This window comes from Vulpes lagopus, chromosome 8 (genome assembly GCF_018345385.1).
Source record: "Vulpes lagopus strain Blue_001 chromosome 8, ASM1834538v1, whole genome shotgun sequence".
Lineage (NCBI taxonomy): Eukaryota > Metazoa > Chordata > Mammalia > Carnivora > Canidae > Vulpes > Vulpes lagopus.
The window spans coordinates 118,844,301-118,863,919 of record NC_054831.1 but is presented as its reverse complement, the minus strand read 5'-3'; the positions used below and the strand labels follow the sequence as shown (position 1 = coordinate 118,863,919).

Below are 19,619 nucleotides of genomic sequence, written 5' to 3'. Positions count from 1 at the left end.
CTGCGTGCCAGTGTCTGCCCCACAAATGTTTGGGCATGCAGCTGTGTGCAGTTCTGAATACACAAACATACACACACAAACATGCACACGCAAACATGCACACTACAGCCCCAAGCCCCTCTCCCCCAAGGACTAGTAGGGGGTCAAAGGAAGGTTGACAAGAAGTCTCCTACACTGGCATTGGGTCCCGGTCCCAACGCTATCACTGACTTGCACCGTGGTCTTGGGCAAACCCTCGTCCTCCCACCTGTATGGTGTGGGAGTGAAGGTAACGGCCTCCTCTCAGAAAACGCAGACTTTAGGGTGTCAGTGGGGGCAGCCTCCAGCTGGAGAGAACCCCGGGCTAGGCCGGGTAGGCACTGTTGCCCTCAGACTGCCCTTTCCTCTAGATGCCTCATTCCCAAAGAAGAACTAGCCACCAGCTGGGCGCTCCAGGGAAGCGGCAGGAGGAACCCTGGACTCCGACACCTGCTTGCGACCCACCAGCTCCAGCTCCCAGGGCCACCAGCTCTGAGGCCTCGGGCCAGGCACTCAAGCTTTTTACGCTTCAGGTGCTTCCTCTGTTAAGTGGCAATGATTAGCTGTGTGTTAGGAAGGTTCCCCCAGGGCATAGAACAGCCTTAGGCGAGGGCCTGGCATACAGTAAGCACTTGGTAAGCGGTGTAGTTACTGCTAACATTGTGATCACCCTGCACAGTATAGGAGGGTGCTTTCGTGACAGATGAACAAAGACACAGAGAAGTCAAGCAACTTGCCCCAAATCATGAATGAGGTGACGGAATTTGAACCCCGGACCACAGGACCCTGAAGTCTCTGTGTCTTGATTCTCCACTCTGTTGATTCACCAGTCCCCAAGAGCTGGCACACAGTAGGTAACCGTAATAACGTATCAAGCGACAAAGAAATGTAGAGGAAAAAATGAACATAAAAAACGGGCTCTGGGCAGCCCAAGTGGCTCAGCGGTTTAGCTCCGCCTTCAGCCCAGGGCCTGATCCTGGAGACCCAGGATCAAGTACCACGTTGGGCTCCCTGCGTGGAACCTGCTTCTCCCTCTGCCTCTCTCTCTCTCTGTGTCTCTCATGAATAAATAAAATCTTAAAAAAAAAAAAACAGGCTGGGGACGGCTAGGTGGTTCAGTGGTTAAGCATCTGCCTTTGGCCCAAGGCGTGATCCTGGAGTCCATTGGGCTTCCTGCATGGAGCCTGTTTCTCCCTCTGCCTATGTCTCTGCCTCTCTCTCTCTCTCTCATGAATAAATAAAATCTTTAGAAAAACAAAAACAAAAACAGGCTCTGTTTCCAGTGACCCAGATGGGAGTGGGCTGACGGAGATAGAATTAGGCCAAGACCTCTTTCAAGGTCAAAGCCAAGTGCTGGGTCTGAGGGACCCCAGGACTCCGTGCCTCCTCAGCAGCCGGGGCCAGGTGGGGATACTGGGGATCCTATGCTAGTGGAAGGAAATCTTTTTTTACTCCTTCATGACTTCCACTAAGAAGCCAAAGTTAGGAATCCTGACTTGTGGCAATTGGCGGAACTGGCTCTGCCATTGCTTTGCTGTGTGACTTTGGGCAAGTGAATTCCGCTCTGTGAGGCCCAGAGCCTTCATCCAGGTAATGGGGATGACAAGGGGCCACCTCTAGGGCTGTGGCGAGGGTGACGGGGGAGGGCCCCACCCTATAGTAGAGGCAAAGAGTGGGGGCTTGGAGTCTGACGGCCTGGATCTGAATCCCAGCTCTGCCACTGCCTGAAGTTAAGTGCTCACAGTCTCAGATCTGCTTCTGTGAAATGGGGATGATAAATCTATTACACCAGGGTGGAGCAAGGGATGGGCTCCTACAGGTGAAGCAGTTACACCAGTAGGCAGTATGGTGGAAGTGCTCAATAAATCTACTAGACAACGCACATGCAGAGGCCCTGCAGTCTGTTTCACATATGGGGAAGCAGCCCCAGAGAGGGGCAAGGACTTGTCCAAGGTCACAGAGTCAGCGCACGGCAGAGTCAGGCCCACGTGGGAGCTAGCTGTATTCAGGGCCCCCTGTGCACACCTGAGCTTGAATGATAACCACAAGACCCTCCCCAGCACCTGGGCCACCTTGCTTGGACTTGAGGGACCCTGGGGAGGGGGGAGGCTGAAGCTCCCATCTCCTGTCTTCCCTGCTGGCTCAAACAGCGGGGTGTGTCAGAGGGCAGGGACAGGGACAGCCTTCTTGGCCCGGCCCACCGCCCCGTTTACTCCGGGGCTGGCTGCAGAGGTCTCAGAAACAATCCAGGGGCCCAGGACTGGAACACCATTTGTCAGCCCTGCATGGTGGTGGCGGGCTTGTTTCCATGGCAACGGTGCAGTGTGAAGGCATCCTGGCATCATTAGGGAGCGCGCTGAGTAGTATAAACAGAGGCTGCAGTAGATTACACGCCTATTATGAGCAGTCTCGGGCTCTGAGCACTGGTAATTATGCCTAATTGTGCATTTAATTGTGTAATTGAAAACCCACATCTCTGATTCGGGCTGGGGCTGCAGAACCTCCCCCCTCCAAAAAAAAATGAGGCTTAGGAGCCATCACTACCCTGAAAATCCCAGGGCTGCCTCCCATCCTAGGGCAAGGGGTAGCCAGAGTAGACATGGGATTAAAGAGCCTACAGACTCCCATTTCCCCCACTTCCCGTGCCAGGAGCTCAGCCAGGATCTATGGTTGGGATGGGATGGGGAGGAGCATGCTTAAGGCAAAGGGACATGGAGGAACACAAAAATGCTCAATTTCCATTATTCAGAGTAGGTAGCACTTTGTGCTTTTGCCACTGTTCTCTCAGGACCTAGAACCAGCATCTAGGTGGCTCCAAGAGACCTGAATCATCCTCAGATCCATTACACATCCAAGTGGTCATCCAACTCACATATAAATTCTTAATCACTGCCTCTGACAGGGAACTCACCACTGACTGTCAGTCTGGCCACTGCAGAGCCTCTGTAGATAACCTGAAAACCACTGATGGAGTTCAACACTCTCCTCTCTAGTCCCCAGTTTCACAGACTGGAAATAATGAGGCCCAGAGAAGGGCAGAGCCAGTTCAAAGTTGCACAGCAAGTGAGTTCCAGTCCAGAACCCCAGGATTCTGACTTGCAACTGAGGGCATAGTTTGGGCCCTAGGGTGACTTAGCACCTAGAATTGTGCCTGGCACTTTGTGGGTGCTTCATAAATATGTGCTGAATACAACTCTGGGTAGGGTCAGCTGGTGGCAAATCTTACTCTCTGATCCAACAGGTTTTAATCTTTCATGAGTTCAGGGAGCTGACCTGCAGTGGCCCAGGGTTACTGATGGATCAGAGCCTCCTGCTGTGGTCTGAGACTTGAGTTTACAACCAAATATGCCAAGTGGGCATTGGCGATGGGGATAGTACCGACTCTCATTCAAACAGAAGACAGAGGAAAGAAGAGGTCATGTGAGCGCCGACAACCTGACACCTGGCTGTAAAGCCTTGGGCAGGCTGTTGGAGGCAGGAGTGTCCTCTGCTCAGAGACCGATTCTCAGCTGCCTAGAGCAGGATGGCCTGGTGTAGTGGCAGGTGTGGTCTCTACTTGGGAAAGGATGGGACTCCTTGCTGACTTAGAGCTGGAGAGGTCCTCTTAGCTGCTGAGTCCAACCTCCTCCCTCTAAAGAGGGGACCAGGGCGCCACAACTTCCTCTTTGTTGCTCTCTGAACGGAGCACTGGGCTCTGGGGCCAGACTCGCCCTGCATTATCTCAGGCCACCCTCACTACAGTCCCTTGAGGGTGTGCTATTATTATTCCCATTTGATAGAAGAGAAGACTGAGGAACAGTAAGGCCGAGGCCACATAAATTTGGCAGAACTTCCACTTCACTTCCATCTTCTACTGATTGAAAAGGGAACAAGTCCCCTTTCCTATACCACGGTATTTAAAGTCATAGAACTTCCTATTTCGTTTCGTTTCTTTTTTTTTTTTTTTAAGCTTTTACTTATTTATTTGAGAGAGAGAGCAGAGAGCACAAGTGCACAGTAGGGCAGAGGGAGAAGGAGAAGCAGGCTGCCTGCTGAGTGGGGAGCCCAACGCAAGGCTCAATCCCAGGACCCTGAGATCATGACCTGAGCCGAAGGCAGATGCTCAACTGACTGAGCCACCCAGGAGCCCCATTTCTGGAGCATTTAAGAGTGTGAACCCTTTGTGAGCTTTACTCAGTATATCTTATCTCAGAGGAGCCTCCTGACAACTCTCTGAGGCAGATTATCCTGATTTAGAGAACTGCGGGTGGAAGCTCAGAGAGGTTAAGCATCTTGCTCAAGGTCAGCCAGCTACAAAGGGGTAGAGATGGAACTCAAACCCCAGCCTGACCCCAAAGCCCAAGCTCTTCCCTTTGACCTCTCCACCTCTGGTTCCCCAGCAGCTTTGAGAAGCAGAGGCCAGGAGTTCAGGTAACGTGTTCAAGCCTGCAGCCACAGTTTAACAGCTCTTCTGGAGCAGCCGGGGGAGGGGGTGCTCAGCAGTTTAAAACCGCCTTGGACCCAGGGCGTGATCCTGGAGTTCCGGGATCGAGTCCCACGTCTGGCTCCCCGCAGGAAGCCTGCTTCTCCCTCTGCCTGTGTCTCTGCCTCTCTCTCTCTAATAAATAAATAATCTTAAAAAAAAAAATAACAGCTCTTCTAAAACTGTGGGGTACGGTGCTTGGCTGGCAGAAGGGTCCCGGATTCACCAGCCCTCTCCCTCTCTAGGTCAAGGCCAGAGGCCGAGGGCACTGGAACTGGGCTCTGTCAGACTACAACTGGCTCCATCGTCTATAGCCTGGAACTAGCCTTTACTTTTATTTTTAAAAATTTTTAAAGGTTTTATTTATTTATTTGAGAGAGGGCAAGAGAGCACAAGCAGAGGGAGCAGCAGAGGGAGAGGGAGAAGCAGGCTGCCTGCTGAGCAGGGAGCCCACTGTGGGGCTTGATCCCAGGACCCCGGGATCATGACTTGAGCTGAAGGCAGATGCCCAACCGACTGAGCCACCCAGGCGCCCCAGGAAGTAGCTTTTAATAAACACATTTCTAGCGCTCCCAGATGGCTCAGTTGGTACAGCATGCAACTCTTGGTCTCAGGGTCATGAGTTCGAGCCCCATACTGGGCTTAGAGATTACTTAAAAAAAAAAAAAAGACATTAAAAAAAAACACACACACACACAACAAAAACCACATCTCTGGTCTCAACTTGCTCTCCCATCACCCACACCCTCTTGAGGCTAGAGGAGAGAAGAGATGTCAATGATCACAGCTGACCATCTCTGCTTGATCCAGATTTTACAAGCATCTTCAAATCTTTTCCCCTTGATCACTCATCTGAGGCCCAGGCTGTATCTTCTGTTTCCTTGGTGACAAGTCCCTTCATGCTTCAGGCCTCGGTAAATGGGTATAAAAACCACACCTATCTCACAGAGTTGTGATGAGGGCTCACAGGTCTCCAATACAGGTTAATTTCTTCCCTGGGTAACTTTCCCTCAACCTGCCTCATGGCAACTTTACACTCAGCGCGGTGATGGGGTGAGGAGGAACCAGGGACAAGCAGCTCAGCAAATCTGGCACCTAGTAACAACCCCTAGCAACGGAGGAAAGGGTTAGATTTCTCCAGATGCATCCAGGTTCAGCATCTCCACCTGCTGGGGGGGGGGGGGGAACAGTGGGGCACACACTGTGGAAGCCATGGAGTCCGAGGTCTGGGTTTGAATCCTCATTCTGGGGGCACCTGGGCAGCTCAGTGGTTGAGTGTCTGCCTCCGGCTCAGGTTGTGATCCCAAGGTCCTGGGATCAAATCTCACATCAGGCTCCCTGAAGGGAGCCTGCTTCTCCCTCTACCTGTGTCTCTGCCTCTCTCTGTGTCTCTCATGATTAAATAAATAAAATCTTAAAAAAAAAAAAAAAAGAATCCTTATTCTGTGCCCACTCTACATGTGACCCTGGATGATTGAGACAGTAATCAGGGACAAGGCAGACAAAGTGCCTGGCTCATTGGAGACACCGAACAAAAGGAAGTAGGAGCTGCTTTTATTATTTCCCTCTGAATCATTACACTTCCCACATGAAAAAACTAAGACTTAAAGAGTTTATGGAGATGACTCTGACCTCTAAATCCCCCAAACTGCCACGGGGTAGGGGCCGATGTCCTGACTACTTTATAGGAGGGAGGCTCTGGCTCAGAGAGGGGAAGGGACTGTCTGGAAGTCACAAAGCAAGGCAGCAATGTCTCTGACCCCAAAGATACTGCTCCTAACCCCTGCACCACATCTCAGAGCAGCTGCTGTTTATGGGGTGCTTATCCCCAGATCTCGCATCCACCCACCCCTACAAAGGAGCCAAACCCTGGCCGTCCCCCAAGCTTCCTGGAGGCCCTCTTCACCATCTACCTGGCTCTGCTTACCTCATAAGGGTCTTGAAGGCTGTTTGGCCTCAGCCTGTCCATCTGCAAAAGGGAGCTGACCACCCCAGTGGTCCAAAAGGATATGAGGAGCTAAAAGGGTCAGGAGCCTAGACAACTTTTGTGCTCTGTTCTTCAGACTCCCAAGCCTGGCCTAAGGATCTGAAGCACCCAGAGCAGAGCAGACCCTCCCCAGGAGGCTGCCAGCTTGCAGGCATAGCTGCTTCAGAGAGCAGGCCCCCCGCAGGAGCCCATCTCCCTCCAGTCTCTACCATCACTACTGCTAATAACGACATCAATCAGGTTGACCACGTTTCACACCATTACTCGCAGCTCAGCAGGAAGCTACATATTTGGAAAGCAAAGAGCTTTCCAGAAAGGAAGGGAACGAAACCATCATTTTTCTGAATACCTACTATGTGCGTGGCATTTGGCTAGCCCCTTTTAACAACTCCACAAAGTAGGGAAGGCTTTCTCATTGCCGGAGGAAGAAAGGAGAGCCCAGAGGAGTGAATGCACATGTCCAAGGTCACCCGGAGCCGGGACAAGAACAGCCATGGCAGTGATGTATTACTGAGCACTCACAGGCCCGCAGTGCCAGGCGAGGGCTGATCCTACTGGACTATTATCATTTTCAGATGAGGAAGCTGAGGCTGGAAGTAGTGAAGGGGCCTGTCTGAGGTCACGTGTTACATAAACATGAACAGCAGGCTGGTGCTGGCAGACAGGTGGCTCTCTGCTCAAGCAGAAGAGTGCACACACATCCTCATCCTCAGTCCATCACTGGCTAGCTTAGAGACCTCGGGCAAACTTCCTCACCTGCCCGAGCCTCACTCTCCTCATCTGAAATAAGGGAGAGTGAGAACATCCACCTCCTGGTATGGAAGAACAATGAGGATAAAAACAGTGAGACAGCTAACATTTATCGATTGCAGAACATGTACCAGGCACTCTGCCAAACGCTTTACATATGTAAGCTCATTTGGTTAAATGAGGTAATGCATATAAAGTGCTTAGCACAGGACTCCAGAAATGGGAGTGATAATGATGATGATGAAGAAAGTAATGAGGATTCCCTTGGGCAAATCTTCTTAGTTTATCTTCTTACAGGAAGAACAGGGTGACCTGTAAGGTTTCAGGAAGGAGGTGGACCCGGAAAAAAAAGGGGGGGAGGGTTTGGACAGGGGAGGGGAAAGAGTACATAAAAATTAGGAGGTGAATAGCATTAAAAAGGTCAAGATACATCAAGTAAAACTCAGGAGAGGAAGGGACCCAAGGTGTTCTACAGAATGGAGGAGGACTGAGATGCCCTGAAATCTCTAGGCCAGCCCAGCCATCATCCCGCTGTCCCAGATGCGCAGGACTGGCAGGACCCCAGAGACACAGACCAGTGGATCTCCCCATTTCACAGATGAAAAAATCAAGGCTTGCAGTGGCGCAAAGCTGGCCTGAGTTCATAGAATGTCAGTGCCAGAGCTAGACTTGAATCCAAACCTCCTGCCTCTCAGCTCAGTGCCCAACTACCTGCTGCTTTCCACCAAGAGAGTGCAAGGGTTGGGGGGTACCTAGATATGTGTGAGCCACAATTCCAGGAAAGCACCCCATGATATATATCATTAACGTAACTATAAGAAGCTATAGTTCATTGAATGCTCACTCTGTGCCTGGCATGGAGCTAAATTCATTATATGCATTTAGTCCTCACAACAACCCTAAGAATTGGCAACTGTTTCTTTTTTTTTTTTTTTTTATAAGATTTTATTTATTTATTCATGAGAGACAGAGAGAGAGAGGCAGAGACACAGGCAGAGGGAGAAGGCGGCTCCCGGCAGGGAGCCTGATACAAGACTCAATCCCAGGACCCCTGGGATCACTACATGAGCCAAAGGCAGATGCTCAACCACTGAGCCACCCAGGTGCCCTGGCAACTGTTTCTATTATCTCTAACCAATGATAAGACTGTGGCTCAGAGAGGGTAAGCCACTTGCCAAAGATCACATAGCTAGGAAGTGACAGAACCAGGACTTGAACCCAGGTCTGTCCTATCAAACTCTAGAGCCGTGTCCCTACACATGTCTACCTGGATGGTACAGCCCCCATCTGTTCCTCCTACCCGCCCCCCCAGGACACATTCATCCTACTCTCTCACCCACAGCAAGTCTATCCCAACTACAGGAGTGTTTACAACTACTCTGTTTTACTGTAATGATCGAACCCCATTCAAATGAGAAAAATGACAGTTCCTCTTCTAAAGTTTTCAGCTGAGTAAAATTTAACAGCCTTTGCCTCCTCGGCCTCTTTCCACTGGATGAGAAAACAGGCTCCCTTCCCTCTAGGATGATGTCAGGCTGGTGGATTCCAGCTCTCCAGGAGGACCTTACAGAGCCGTCAAGCAGCAGAGGCTCCTGGGAGTGAGTGTCATCTGCAGGGACCCACTCTGCAATCCACCCAGACAGAACAACAGAGGCAACAGATCAATTTCCACATCCTCCTTGAAGCACCCTCTCCCCACAAATTATCTCACATAACTCCCACAAGTGACCTGAAGCCACCCAGCCAAGATGCAGGAGAACCAGAATCCCACCCAGGTCTTGCCTAACTCCAGAGCCCCTAGGGTGTCGAAACTTCTAAGTGGAAGGGCGGAGTTAGCTTAGCTGGAGAGCTCTGGAGGCAGGTGAGTGGGAGGCAGGAAGGAGTATGGACCTCCTGAGGGACCTGGGGTTGCTCCAGGCCAGAACTGCTTTTTTTTTTTTTTTTTTTTTTTAATATAAAGAAGAAGGCAACAGAATATGCTGAATATGCTGGCCAGCTGCCTGGTTTCAAAGCCTGGCTCTAACTGTAGAACTTTGGGCAAGTTACTTTATAGGATTTTTATGAGGAATGAATGAGTTAATACACACAAAAGGGCTTACAAGGGCACCTAGCACCTAGCAAATGCTCCCCAAAGCTAACCATTGTTTTCAGCAGCAGCAGAGAATGTGCCAGACTGCCAACAGTGCTTCCTTGGGGTGTGGGACTGGGCTCAGTAGGAAATGCACCTTTGCGTTCTGCTCTGTTTGGTTATTCATGGATTCATTTTTTACCTATATATATATATATAACATTTGTAACAATAAAGTCCTCGTTTAAATTTTAAGAATTAACAAACAAAAATCTTCTGAAAAGTTTCATCATTTCTTGGCATTTTCTATTCCTCAAAGTATATGAAGAAGGGTGTTTCTACTGTGAGCAGGAGTTGCCGAATAACTGATTCATTAATTTATTTTACAAATATTAATGGAGTGTCAGGCACTGTTCCAGCTGCTGGGGATTTAGCACGGAACAAAACAGATAATCTCTGCCCTTCTGGAGTTTCCATTCTACCTGACTTTAATTAATCCCCTCTGCAACCCTCAAGGATGAGCAATTTACAGACCAGCAGAGGAAGGCGGCCCAGTGAAGGGAAGTCACTTGCCAGTGTCCCACAGCTGGGAGCAGGGAGGGCTACCATCTTCAGGGCCTGGCTGTTTTTACCACGGCCCAAGAGGGCAAGTCTGTGGATGGCAAGTTTGGGGCTGGCGTCTCCCAGAGGAGAGAAGCCGGATAAGTGAGGACATCTGCACATCCAGACTCAAAGCTTCACTCTGCATTACTGTATGCACCTGTGCTGGAGGAGCGGCACGGAAGCAGGCACCGTGCAGACCCGGCTGTGGAGTCCGGCATCAGTGCGGCTCACTTGGGTTTCCCTGCCTCATACTCAGATGGGAGTTCTACCCACCCACGTCCCCGTGCATCTCTGGTCTAGACGCTCAGCGCAGCTTCAAAACCCTCTAGCTGTCCCGCCTGAGCTCTAGGATGGGCAGGAGACCCTGGCCTCTACTTAACCCGCTCCCCAAATTCACCTGCCAGAGCTTGAATTGAAGAGCGGAACTGGTCCCCCAAATTCACTCCACCGGCCTCCCTGAGGCAAGTTCCCTAAGCTGGGGTTCCCTAAGCTGGGGTTGCGCAGTTTCTCAGATGCTGGGGTCCCCAAGTATCCCCACCCCTCACCGTGCCAGCCCAGGCTCGAGGCTGGGCTGCCGGTCCCCACCCATGCCGCTCCGCTGAACGGATGACGGATGGAGCGCCCCCGGCTGCAGTGGCCACAGCCGGCGAGGGAGGGCAGCCAGCACCCAGTTAGCCAGAGTCGCCCGGGACCCCGCAGGTCCCTGTGACCCTCTCCAGAGAGCGGCTCTCCGTTCCCGGGCCTGCCCAGACAGGAGGGTGAAGGCGGGCGGGAAGGGCAGAAAGGAGGAGGGAACGGGTCTTGGAGGCTGAGATCCCAACACACGCCGCCCAACGTGCACCAGAAACGGTGCGGGGTCTGGAGGCACACCCGGGAGAAGCCCGAGGCGCGCACAGGAGCAGGGACTCGGTGGGAAGCCCGCGGGCACAGCCCGGAGCAAGGGAGAGCCGCGCCGCCGAGTCGCCCAGAGGAAGACCTCGGCAGGGACCGAGCAGCCGGGACACACCCCCGCGGCCCCCGGCCCCCGCGGCCCCCGGCCCCGGCCCCCTGCAGGCCACTCGCGCCGCGCGCAGGACGCACTCGGGGGCCGGGCAGCGCCGGGCGAGGAGCGCACACAAAGAGCAGCCCGGCCAGCAGCGCAGGCTCCGCCCGGCCGCCCCGCGACTCCGGCCCCCACCCGGCTCGCGGCGGGCGCACGCACGGGGACGGGGACCGCGCCCCACCGCCCGGCCCGGCCCGGCCCGGCCCGGCCCGGCCCGCCGCCCGCGCTCACCAGCTGCAGGCAGCAGAAGGCGACGAGCGTGCAGCGCCCGCTGCACTTGCCCATGGCTCCGGGGCCGCGCGGCCGTCCTCGCGGCGCCCCCCGGCTCGGCGGCCGCCGCTCCTCCGCGCCGCGCGGGCTCCGCGTCCTCCCCGCGCCGCGCCCCGGGCGGCGGGGCCGGGCGCCTAGGGCCGGGCCCGGGGGCGCCGGGTGCTCGGCGCCGGCCGCTCGCGCTGCGAGTCCATGGTCCGTCGGCCCGCGCCGGCCCCGCCGCGCCGCGCTCCTTTGTCTGGCCGCCCGGCCGCCTGGCGCGCCTCCTGCCCCGGGGCGGCTGGCGGGGCGCGCGGAGCGAGGGGCGCGGCGCACAGCAGCACTGCCCAGCTGGGGCGGCCGCCCGGGCGCTCGGCGGCCGCGGCTTCCCGGCCCCACCACGTGGCTCCGCCGCCGCCGCCGGGGAGGGGGAGGGGGAGGGGAGGGGAGGGGAGGGGGAGGGGCGGGGCGGCCGCGGAGCAGCGGGGAGGGGAGGGGGCAGGGGAGCGGGGAGCCCCTGGGCGGGGCCGGGAGGGGCGCCCGCTCGGGGCTGACGGCCCCGCCCCCGGGGCGGACCCGGACTTCGCCGCTCCCGCGCTGTGTGACCTTGGGGGCGTCGCGTCCCCTCTCTGGGCCGCAGCTTTCCTAGCAAAGTGGGAATGATGTCCACTTCCGAGTTGCCAAGGAGGTGAAAGGCAGTTGTGCCAACAAAGCACTTAGCCCTGTGCCTGGCCTGCTGAGGGTGCCGGAGCACTGGTCTCTCCACCTGCCCCGGGGGCCCCAGGGTTCCAGCCTTGTCTCTCTCTCTTTGCACCCTGGTCCCCAGATCCGCTCCGCATGCCAACGTCCAACGCCCTCAGGGGCTGGTCATACGTTTGTCCTTCCCTCTCTCCTTCTGCTGGCATTTACTGAGCCTCTACTGCATACACACCCTTGGGGGCCCCAGGATCCAGAGGACAGCCCTGCAGTGCTGTTCCAGAACCCTCTGAGCCTCCCAGTCCGGGGAATAGACAAGCTCCCAGAGGCATGTGGCTGAGATGCCTGAGGGCAGAGACGGAGGACTGTGGCCAGCACCTAACCAGCCCCTGCCTCTGCTGCAGTGGGAAGTCAGAAAGCAGAAGACTGCCTTCTTCAAGACACCCCCCAAAGTACTCCAACTTCCAAACAGGTGCCAAATCCATTTCATCCTCCCTGCCTCTTTCCTAACTTCCTCTAGTTACCTTGCTGGTTAGCATCACGCAGGTGGGAATCCCTGCATCATCCTCCGGGCTTCTCTGTCCCATCCACCTGACCATCCTGTGAATGGCACCTTCCTGCTTATATCTATGAAATTCCTCCTATGTGCTAGGCTCTCCGCTGAGGGTAAGGGGGTGGACCACTGTAGCCACTGAGAGAACAGCCCAGTGAGGGATGGTCATGACAACAAGAAAACATACAAATAAGTACATAATGACAGATTCTGGTGAGTACTCTACAGGACAATAAGGAGTAAAAGACAATAAGGGGGTGCAGTCCAGGTGTGGAGACCAAGATGGGCCTCCTGGGGGAAATGGTGTTAATGCTGAGAAGACAATAGGGAAGGAGAGGCCCAGGGGTGGAGTACAGCGTCCCGGCAGAAGAAACAGAAAGTTGCCGGTTCTTCCTGCCTTCTCCATGCTCACTAGCCCTTCCAACCCAGACGGCACCATGATACAGATTCAGACCCGTGGTCCAGGACCCAAACAGCCTGGGTTCTAGTCCCAGCACCGCCACTTGTATGCTGTTCACATGGTAAGCACTCAAATGCATTATTATGATCTTCTCCAGGGACTGGCTGCATAATTTGTGGGGTCCCGTGCAAAAGGAAAACGCAGGCTTCTTGTTAAAAAGCTAAGGGCAATGACCCAGCAGAGCATGAAATCGAACACAGGGAGGGCCCTGCACAATCGTGCCCCTGAAGCCAGAAGCCAGCCCCGCCTTCTCTCTGGACTGTTAAAACGGTCTCTTCACTGGTCGCCCTCCACCAGTCAGTCCTGGGCATGCCGTTGGTATATTAAAACACACAGGATATTCCTAGAGTTGTGCTGAGGTTTTCACTTGGAATAATAAGCTGAGGTAACGGTGGGAACTTTTCTCAGCCATGCTTGGGGAGTAACAGCTGTGTCCAACCAGGTTCTGTGACTAGACAGGCTTCCAGGAGTCTGTGAAGTCCCTGAAATAATATGCAAAGCTTCATGTGAGCAGATGTGCCTTTTTCTGGGGAGAGGCTCCACGGCTTTCATCAGATTCTTCAAAGAGTCTGTTTCCCACAAAAGAATGAGAACTAGCCCCACGAAGCCTCGGTGCAGATGTAATGGTTCTCTAGCAGATCCTCTTTGGGGCCTCTTCCAGATGAGCCTCTGCCAGCTTCTTCCGAGACTCTAACAATGTGATTCAATAATATTAGCAATAATAGCCACCATGTATTGACTGCTGACTCTGAGCCGGGCGCTTGACACACATTATCTCATTTAATCCTTACAATAACAGTGGGTTCCACTGGGGCTGCGACCAGCCCTTGCCTGTATCACATCACACCTGGGACACCCTGTTCCAAGGCCTGGATGAGTCACTCTTAAGTCTGTCCCATGGGACAAGGGATGGCCTGTCTGACCTCAGCAGAATTAGCCTCTTGGCCCTCGGTCATTCCATTTAGTCCAAGCCTTGTCCGGATGAAACCATGCCCACACCATGACCTCTTCTATGCTTTGCACACTCTGTTCTGCCTAGAGTGCGTCTCCCATCCAAATTTGTAGCCTGGAGAACTTCAAATTTCAAGTCTCAGCTCAATAGTCACTTCCTCTCGGAGGCCTTCCTTGATACCCTGTGTCCCAGGGCAGTGCCCCACCTTTGGGCTGGCAGTGGTCTGTGCTACCTTCATTAGAGTTTTCCCCGGGATTTACTGTACTTGTTGGATTTTGCTTGTTTCCTCCAATAGATGTGAGCTCTATGGGAATAGCAACTGTGTCATAAGCTATCTCTGTATGCCACAGGGCTTGGATCGTGGTAGGAGTCAGCAAATATGTGGTGAATGAATGACCAACCTTCCTGGTCTCAAGCGTCAGCACACCTTGTGCCCTCTCTACCACCTGGGAAGTCCAGGGCTCTAAAGGGGAAGGTGGTCTAATTGTAGGAATAGCCAGAAACAGCTTTGAAAGACGGGAGGTTTAGGAGCTGGGGATGACGTCCAGAGGGGCTTGTAATAGCAGGCATGACGGATGACTAACCCCTCAAGTAGGGAAAGATTGGGGCAAACGAAGCAGGATTTAGAAATAAAGGACAGAGATGATTCAGAGCATACCCACGCTTCCTGAGTGAGGAGGCAGTCATGGTCAGGCCTGGAGAGAGGCACAGGAGGAGCTGCTGCAGGCTTGAGATTTATGAGGTGGTAAGGAGTTCCCCCTTTGCCCTCACTCGCCCAGGGTCACACAACAAACAGGCAGGGGAGAATCAAGATTTGCCCCCAAGCAGAACCACTTGAAGTCACAGGGTCTGGATCTTCCACCATAGTCCCTCTGAGGCTCAATGCTGAAAGCTCCCGAGAAAGTTCACTCATAAGATAGCTGAAATGTTAAGCCTATTAATTTCTCCTTCCACGTTAGAGGATGGGCCGTGCTCACTAACGATAGTTTCTGGGGTATTTTCTGACACCAACCCAATTCTCCAGCACCAGCTGTGTGTGCAACAATTCACTTCCATTCTGACACTGACTACTCAGACTGAGCACAGACCCACAGCCTCAGGGTGAGTCCCACAAGACCGCCTGCCCTTTGGATGCCAGTTGCAAGTCTCCGGTCACCCCTACTACTGACCAACCAGCTCCAAGTCAGGGGGTCCCCATGACCTCTTCTTCAGGTTCCATAATTTGCTTGAGAACAGCTTACAGAACTCAGGAAGGTACTTTACTTACTTCATTGGCTTCATATAAAGGATACAAATGAACAGCCAGGTGAAGAGTATATAAGGTGATGTCTGGAAAGGTCCTGGGCACTTCTGTCCCTGTGGAGTTGGGTGCACCACCCTCCTAGCAGGTTCACCAGCCCAGAAACTGCTCTGGATCTCACTGCTCAGGAGATTTTATAGAGGTCAGTCTGCAGGGCACCTCTAAACCCAGGTTTTCCCACAGATGAGTGGGAGTGGCTGAAAGTTTCCACTGTAATCAGTTGGTCTGTCTGGTGACCAGCCATACCCTGATTCAGATGGGGGTCCCATCCTAAGTCACTTCATTATAATAAATGCAGATGTGATCCAAGGGGACTCACAAATAAGAAAAGGAATCTAGGGACGCCTGGGTGGTTCAGCGGTTGAGTGTCTGTCTGCCTTCGGCTCAGGGCATGATCCCGGGGTCTCGGGATCAAGTCCCATGTTGGGCTCCTCACAGGGAGCCTGCTTCTCCCTCTGCCTATGTCTCTGCCTCTCTCACTGTGTGTTTCTCATGAATGCATAAATAAAATCTTAGAAAAAAAAAAAAGGCAATCTTATCACTGAGGAAGTTCCAGGAGTTTTAGGAGCTCTCAGAAATGAGGACAAAGACCAAATATATTTTATATTGTATCACAATAGCTAACACCTCTTAAGCATTCTGGGCCAGGCACTGTTCTGAGTGATTTCTCTACATTAACTCATTAAACCTCCCAGCAAACCTTTAAGGTTGGTGCAATCATCATCATCCCCTTTTTCCAGACGAGGAAACGGAGGCTCAGAGAGATTAGATCACTTGCCCAGGGTCACACAACAGGCACAGGGGAGAATCAAGATTTGCCCCCAAGCAGAACCACTTGATTTATAACATTCCTGTTCTGTTCTTTGTGCTTTTCAAGTTTTTTTGTTTGTTTGTTTTTTACCAGTAGAACCTTTTATTTCTTTTATTTTTACAAGATTTTATTTACTTACTCATGAGAGACACACAGAGAGAGGCAGAGACACAGGCAGAGGGAGAAACAGGCTCCCTGAGGGGAGCCCAAAGAGGGACTCAATCCCAGGACCCTGGGAGTACGACCTGAGCCAAAGGCAGACCCTTAATCTTGGAGCCACCCAGGTGCCCCTACCAGTAGAGCCTTTTAGAAATTATACATGTCTAAAACCAAAAAGTGGAACTGTTTTGGTGCGTTTGGGGAAAGAGGATCAGCAGCCTGCTCTGATAGTCTGTAGTCTGTCCTCACCACCTGTGAAGGCCTCCAGAGCAGTGCCTCAATCCAGAGTCTCTCAGGGACTCATGGGCTACTGGCCCAGATGATCTTTAAAAGGCCTTTTCTGAAAGGAGAGAGATAAAGAAGGGGAGAACCTGGAAGGCAGAGAGGTCGTATGAGTTCTGTTAAGTCACACCACACATTAAGAGAGCTGGATCTCAAGACCTCCAGGTCAGTTCCATTACCATGGCCGGGCACTGCACTAGGAGCTCTGGGATCAAAAACGAATAGGATAGGTGCCCCTGAGAATCCTTGGGATAAGGGCTTGGGGGTTAGCACACTGGCCAATGGGATGGCACTGTCTATTGCTTCTTCTCTTCTTTTTCTTCTTCCTATTTTTTGCTTATTTATTTATTTAAAAATTTTACTTATTTATTCATGAGAGACAGACACAGGCAGAGGGAGAAGCAGGCTCCATGCAAGGAGCCTGAGGTGGGACTGGATCCCAGGACTCCAGGATCATGCCCTGGGCCAAAGGCAGGCGCTAAACCGCGGAGCCACCCAGGGATCTCCCTCTTCTTCTTCTTCTTTTTTTTTTTTTTGGATCTCCCTCTTCTTGCTATTTTTAAAAGTAATCTCTACACCCAATGTGGGTCTCGAACTCACAACCCTGAGATCAAGAGTTGTGTGCTCCATGACTGAGCCAGTCAGGTGCTCCAACTGCTTTTCTTCTCCTTCTCCTTCTTCTTCTTAAAGATTTTATTTATTTATTCATGAGAGACACATAGAGAGAGGCAGAAACACAGGCAGAGGAAGAAGCAGGCTCCTTGCCGGGAGCCCTATGTGGGACTTGATCCCAGGACCCTGGGATCATTACCTGGGCCAAAGGCAGACGCTCAACAACTGAGCCACCCAGGTGCACCCCCCCCCCCCGCCCCGCAACTGCTTATCTTCTTAAACCCAGCAGCTTCACCCATCTGCCTTCCCTCTCTGGCCCCTGATGGCATCTGAGTTTGAGACTCTTGGGCCTGTTGGGGAGGCTGAACAGATAAGCAGGTAGTTATCAGCCATGCAGGGTGGCAAAGCGCCTACAAGTTGCAGAGACAGGATGGTGGAGAGAATGGTTAACTCTACTTGGGCTTGGGTAGTGATGGAACACTTTAGAGAAAAAATGGTGCTGACTCAGATTTAGGCTGTCAGGCAGAAAAAGAAGTGCAGACACAGAAGCGTCGAACAGCGAACAGGGAGGTGTGTTTCAGGAACTATGACCCCTTCTTTTCTTTAACTTCTGCATGTACTTTTTACTTCCTCCTGCCTCCTTACTGACACCACTCCTCTCCAACCAACTGGCTTCAAAATCTCAGTTTTAGAGCAAATCTTAAAAAAAAAGAAAAAGAAATCTCTGATAAGAAGGAATGGTTGAGGGATCCCTGGGTGGCAGAGCGGTTTGGCGCCTGCCTTTGGCCCAGGGCGCGATCCTGGAGACTCAGGATCGAATCCCACGTCGGGCTCCCGGTGCATGGAGCTTGCTTCTCCCTCTGCCTGTGTCTCTGCCTCTCTCTCTCTCTCTCTATCATAAATAAATAAAAATTAAAAAAAAAAAAAAAGAAGGAATGGTTGAGAGAAAAGGAAGAGGATGGAACAGGGTGTACCTGAATAGGGCAGGGTCTAGTCGTCTCCATGTCTGGGTCCAGAACACCTAGCACAGCATCTGTGGATACCCAAGACAAATCTCCTTCTCCACTAGCTCTTGGTGGCCACATGGGCTTCCAGTTAAGGTCTGCCCTCAGGCCAGCTGAGCTGGGGACATGGCGAGATGGCCTCTCCATGATGGCCTCTCCTATCAGCCCCGTACTTGGCTGGGCCTAATTATGCTACCCTGGGGGCTGCACTCATCCAGAGGCTCCCCCTACCCCAGCCCCTTGGGGATAGGAAGACGGGCAGGATTAGCTCAGGCCTCACGCCTCCAGCAGGTCCCCCAGACCCTGACAGGATTCCCAGCCCCCTCTGGCTCCTCACCCCTCACCCAGGCATCCTTTCACCACAGATAATTCACTGGATCCTCAATTTGCTATCTTTGAGTCTGAGGCAAAAAGAATCTACAATCCTATAAGAGTAGAGCTGGAAAGGGAGTCCTCTAATAGCGTGGCTCCCAACGTGCAGACCACCTGAGCCCGAATCAGGGCCCCACACCAGCCCAGTCAAACACAATGTCTGCAGGCAGGACCTGCTTACAGGTATTTTGTAATATACTCCCTGGGGAATACAACACAGACATTCCTGTCTAGTGGTCACCTAGCTTCCGCTTGCACACCTCCAGAGGGGAGGAACCATCTATCGAGCTGTCTGTGGGCAGCTCTGATTCAGTGGCTTTCTTTGTTGAGTGCGGACCTGCTTTCTCATAGTCCACTTCGTCTCGGCTCTGCACTTTGAGGCCTCCCAGAATAAGAGCATTTTCTCTTTTCCAGTGTGGCCATTTGATGTATGAAGCGGTGATCTGTCTTCCCTGCTTCCCACAGCTGTTCCTCACAACGGTCTTCAGGGAGGGTACCCAGAACCGCAAGCATCCTCAGGTGTGGTTGTCCTCCTGTGCCAGGTAGGCAGAAATCTCAGCTGGCTGGCTCCCTTTCTTTCTTTCTTTCTTTTTTTTTTTTTTTTAAAGATTTATTTATTTATTCATGAGGGACACAGAGAGAGGCAGAGACCCAGGCAGAGGGAGAAGCAGGCTCCATGCAGGGAGCCCAACGTGGGACTTGATCCTGGATCTCCAGGATCACTCCCTGAGCCGAAGGCAGACACTTAACCGCTGAGCCACCCAGGCATTCCGCTGGCTCCCTTTCTACAGAAGGAGCCCAGAGCTGCCACCCTAACTTTCAAGACCCTTTGCAATCTGGCTCCATGCTTCCCCAGGCTCCTCTTCATTTCCCTGCCACTCCCCCAACATGCTGTTTCTACCCGGTGCCGCGTGTCATTTTTGAACACAACCAATTTGGTGATCTGTTTTTCCCACTACCCAGGCTGTGCCTCTCCGCTCCCCACTCTCTCTCTCTTCCCCCACATTCTGATCCTCAGTAAAACTTCCTCTAATTCCTCAGGTACTGCCTCCTAGGTTGTAGGTACGCCTCTGACAGGACAGATAAGATTGGTTTTTTTTTTAAGGATTTTATTTATTTATGAGAGACAGAGAGAGGGAGGCAGAGGGAGAAGCAGGCTCCATGTAGGGAGCCCGATGCGGGACTCAATGCAGGACTCGATCCCGGGACTCCAGATCATGCCCTGGGCCCAAGGCAGGG

General features: G+C 52.8%; 1 protein-coding gene across 2 annotated transcripts in view; it reads right to left on the bottom strand.

Moving 5' to 3' along the window:
* Positions 1-11,397, bottom strand: part of NKAIN1 (sodium/potassium transporting ATPase interacting 1) — a 40,974-nt gene extending 29,577 nt beyond the window's left edge. For both annotated transcript variants that reach the window (XM_041765173.1, XM_041765174.1), the window contains exon 1: positions 11,162-11,397. In XM_041765173.1, the coding sequence (XP_041621107.1) occupies positions 11,162-11,215 (54 nt within the window). In that variant the 5' untranslated portion in view covers positions 11,216-11,397. The remainder of the gene's footprint in view (positions 1-11,161) is intronic.
* Between the last annotated feature and the right edge of the window lie 8,222 nt (positions 11,398-19,619).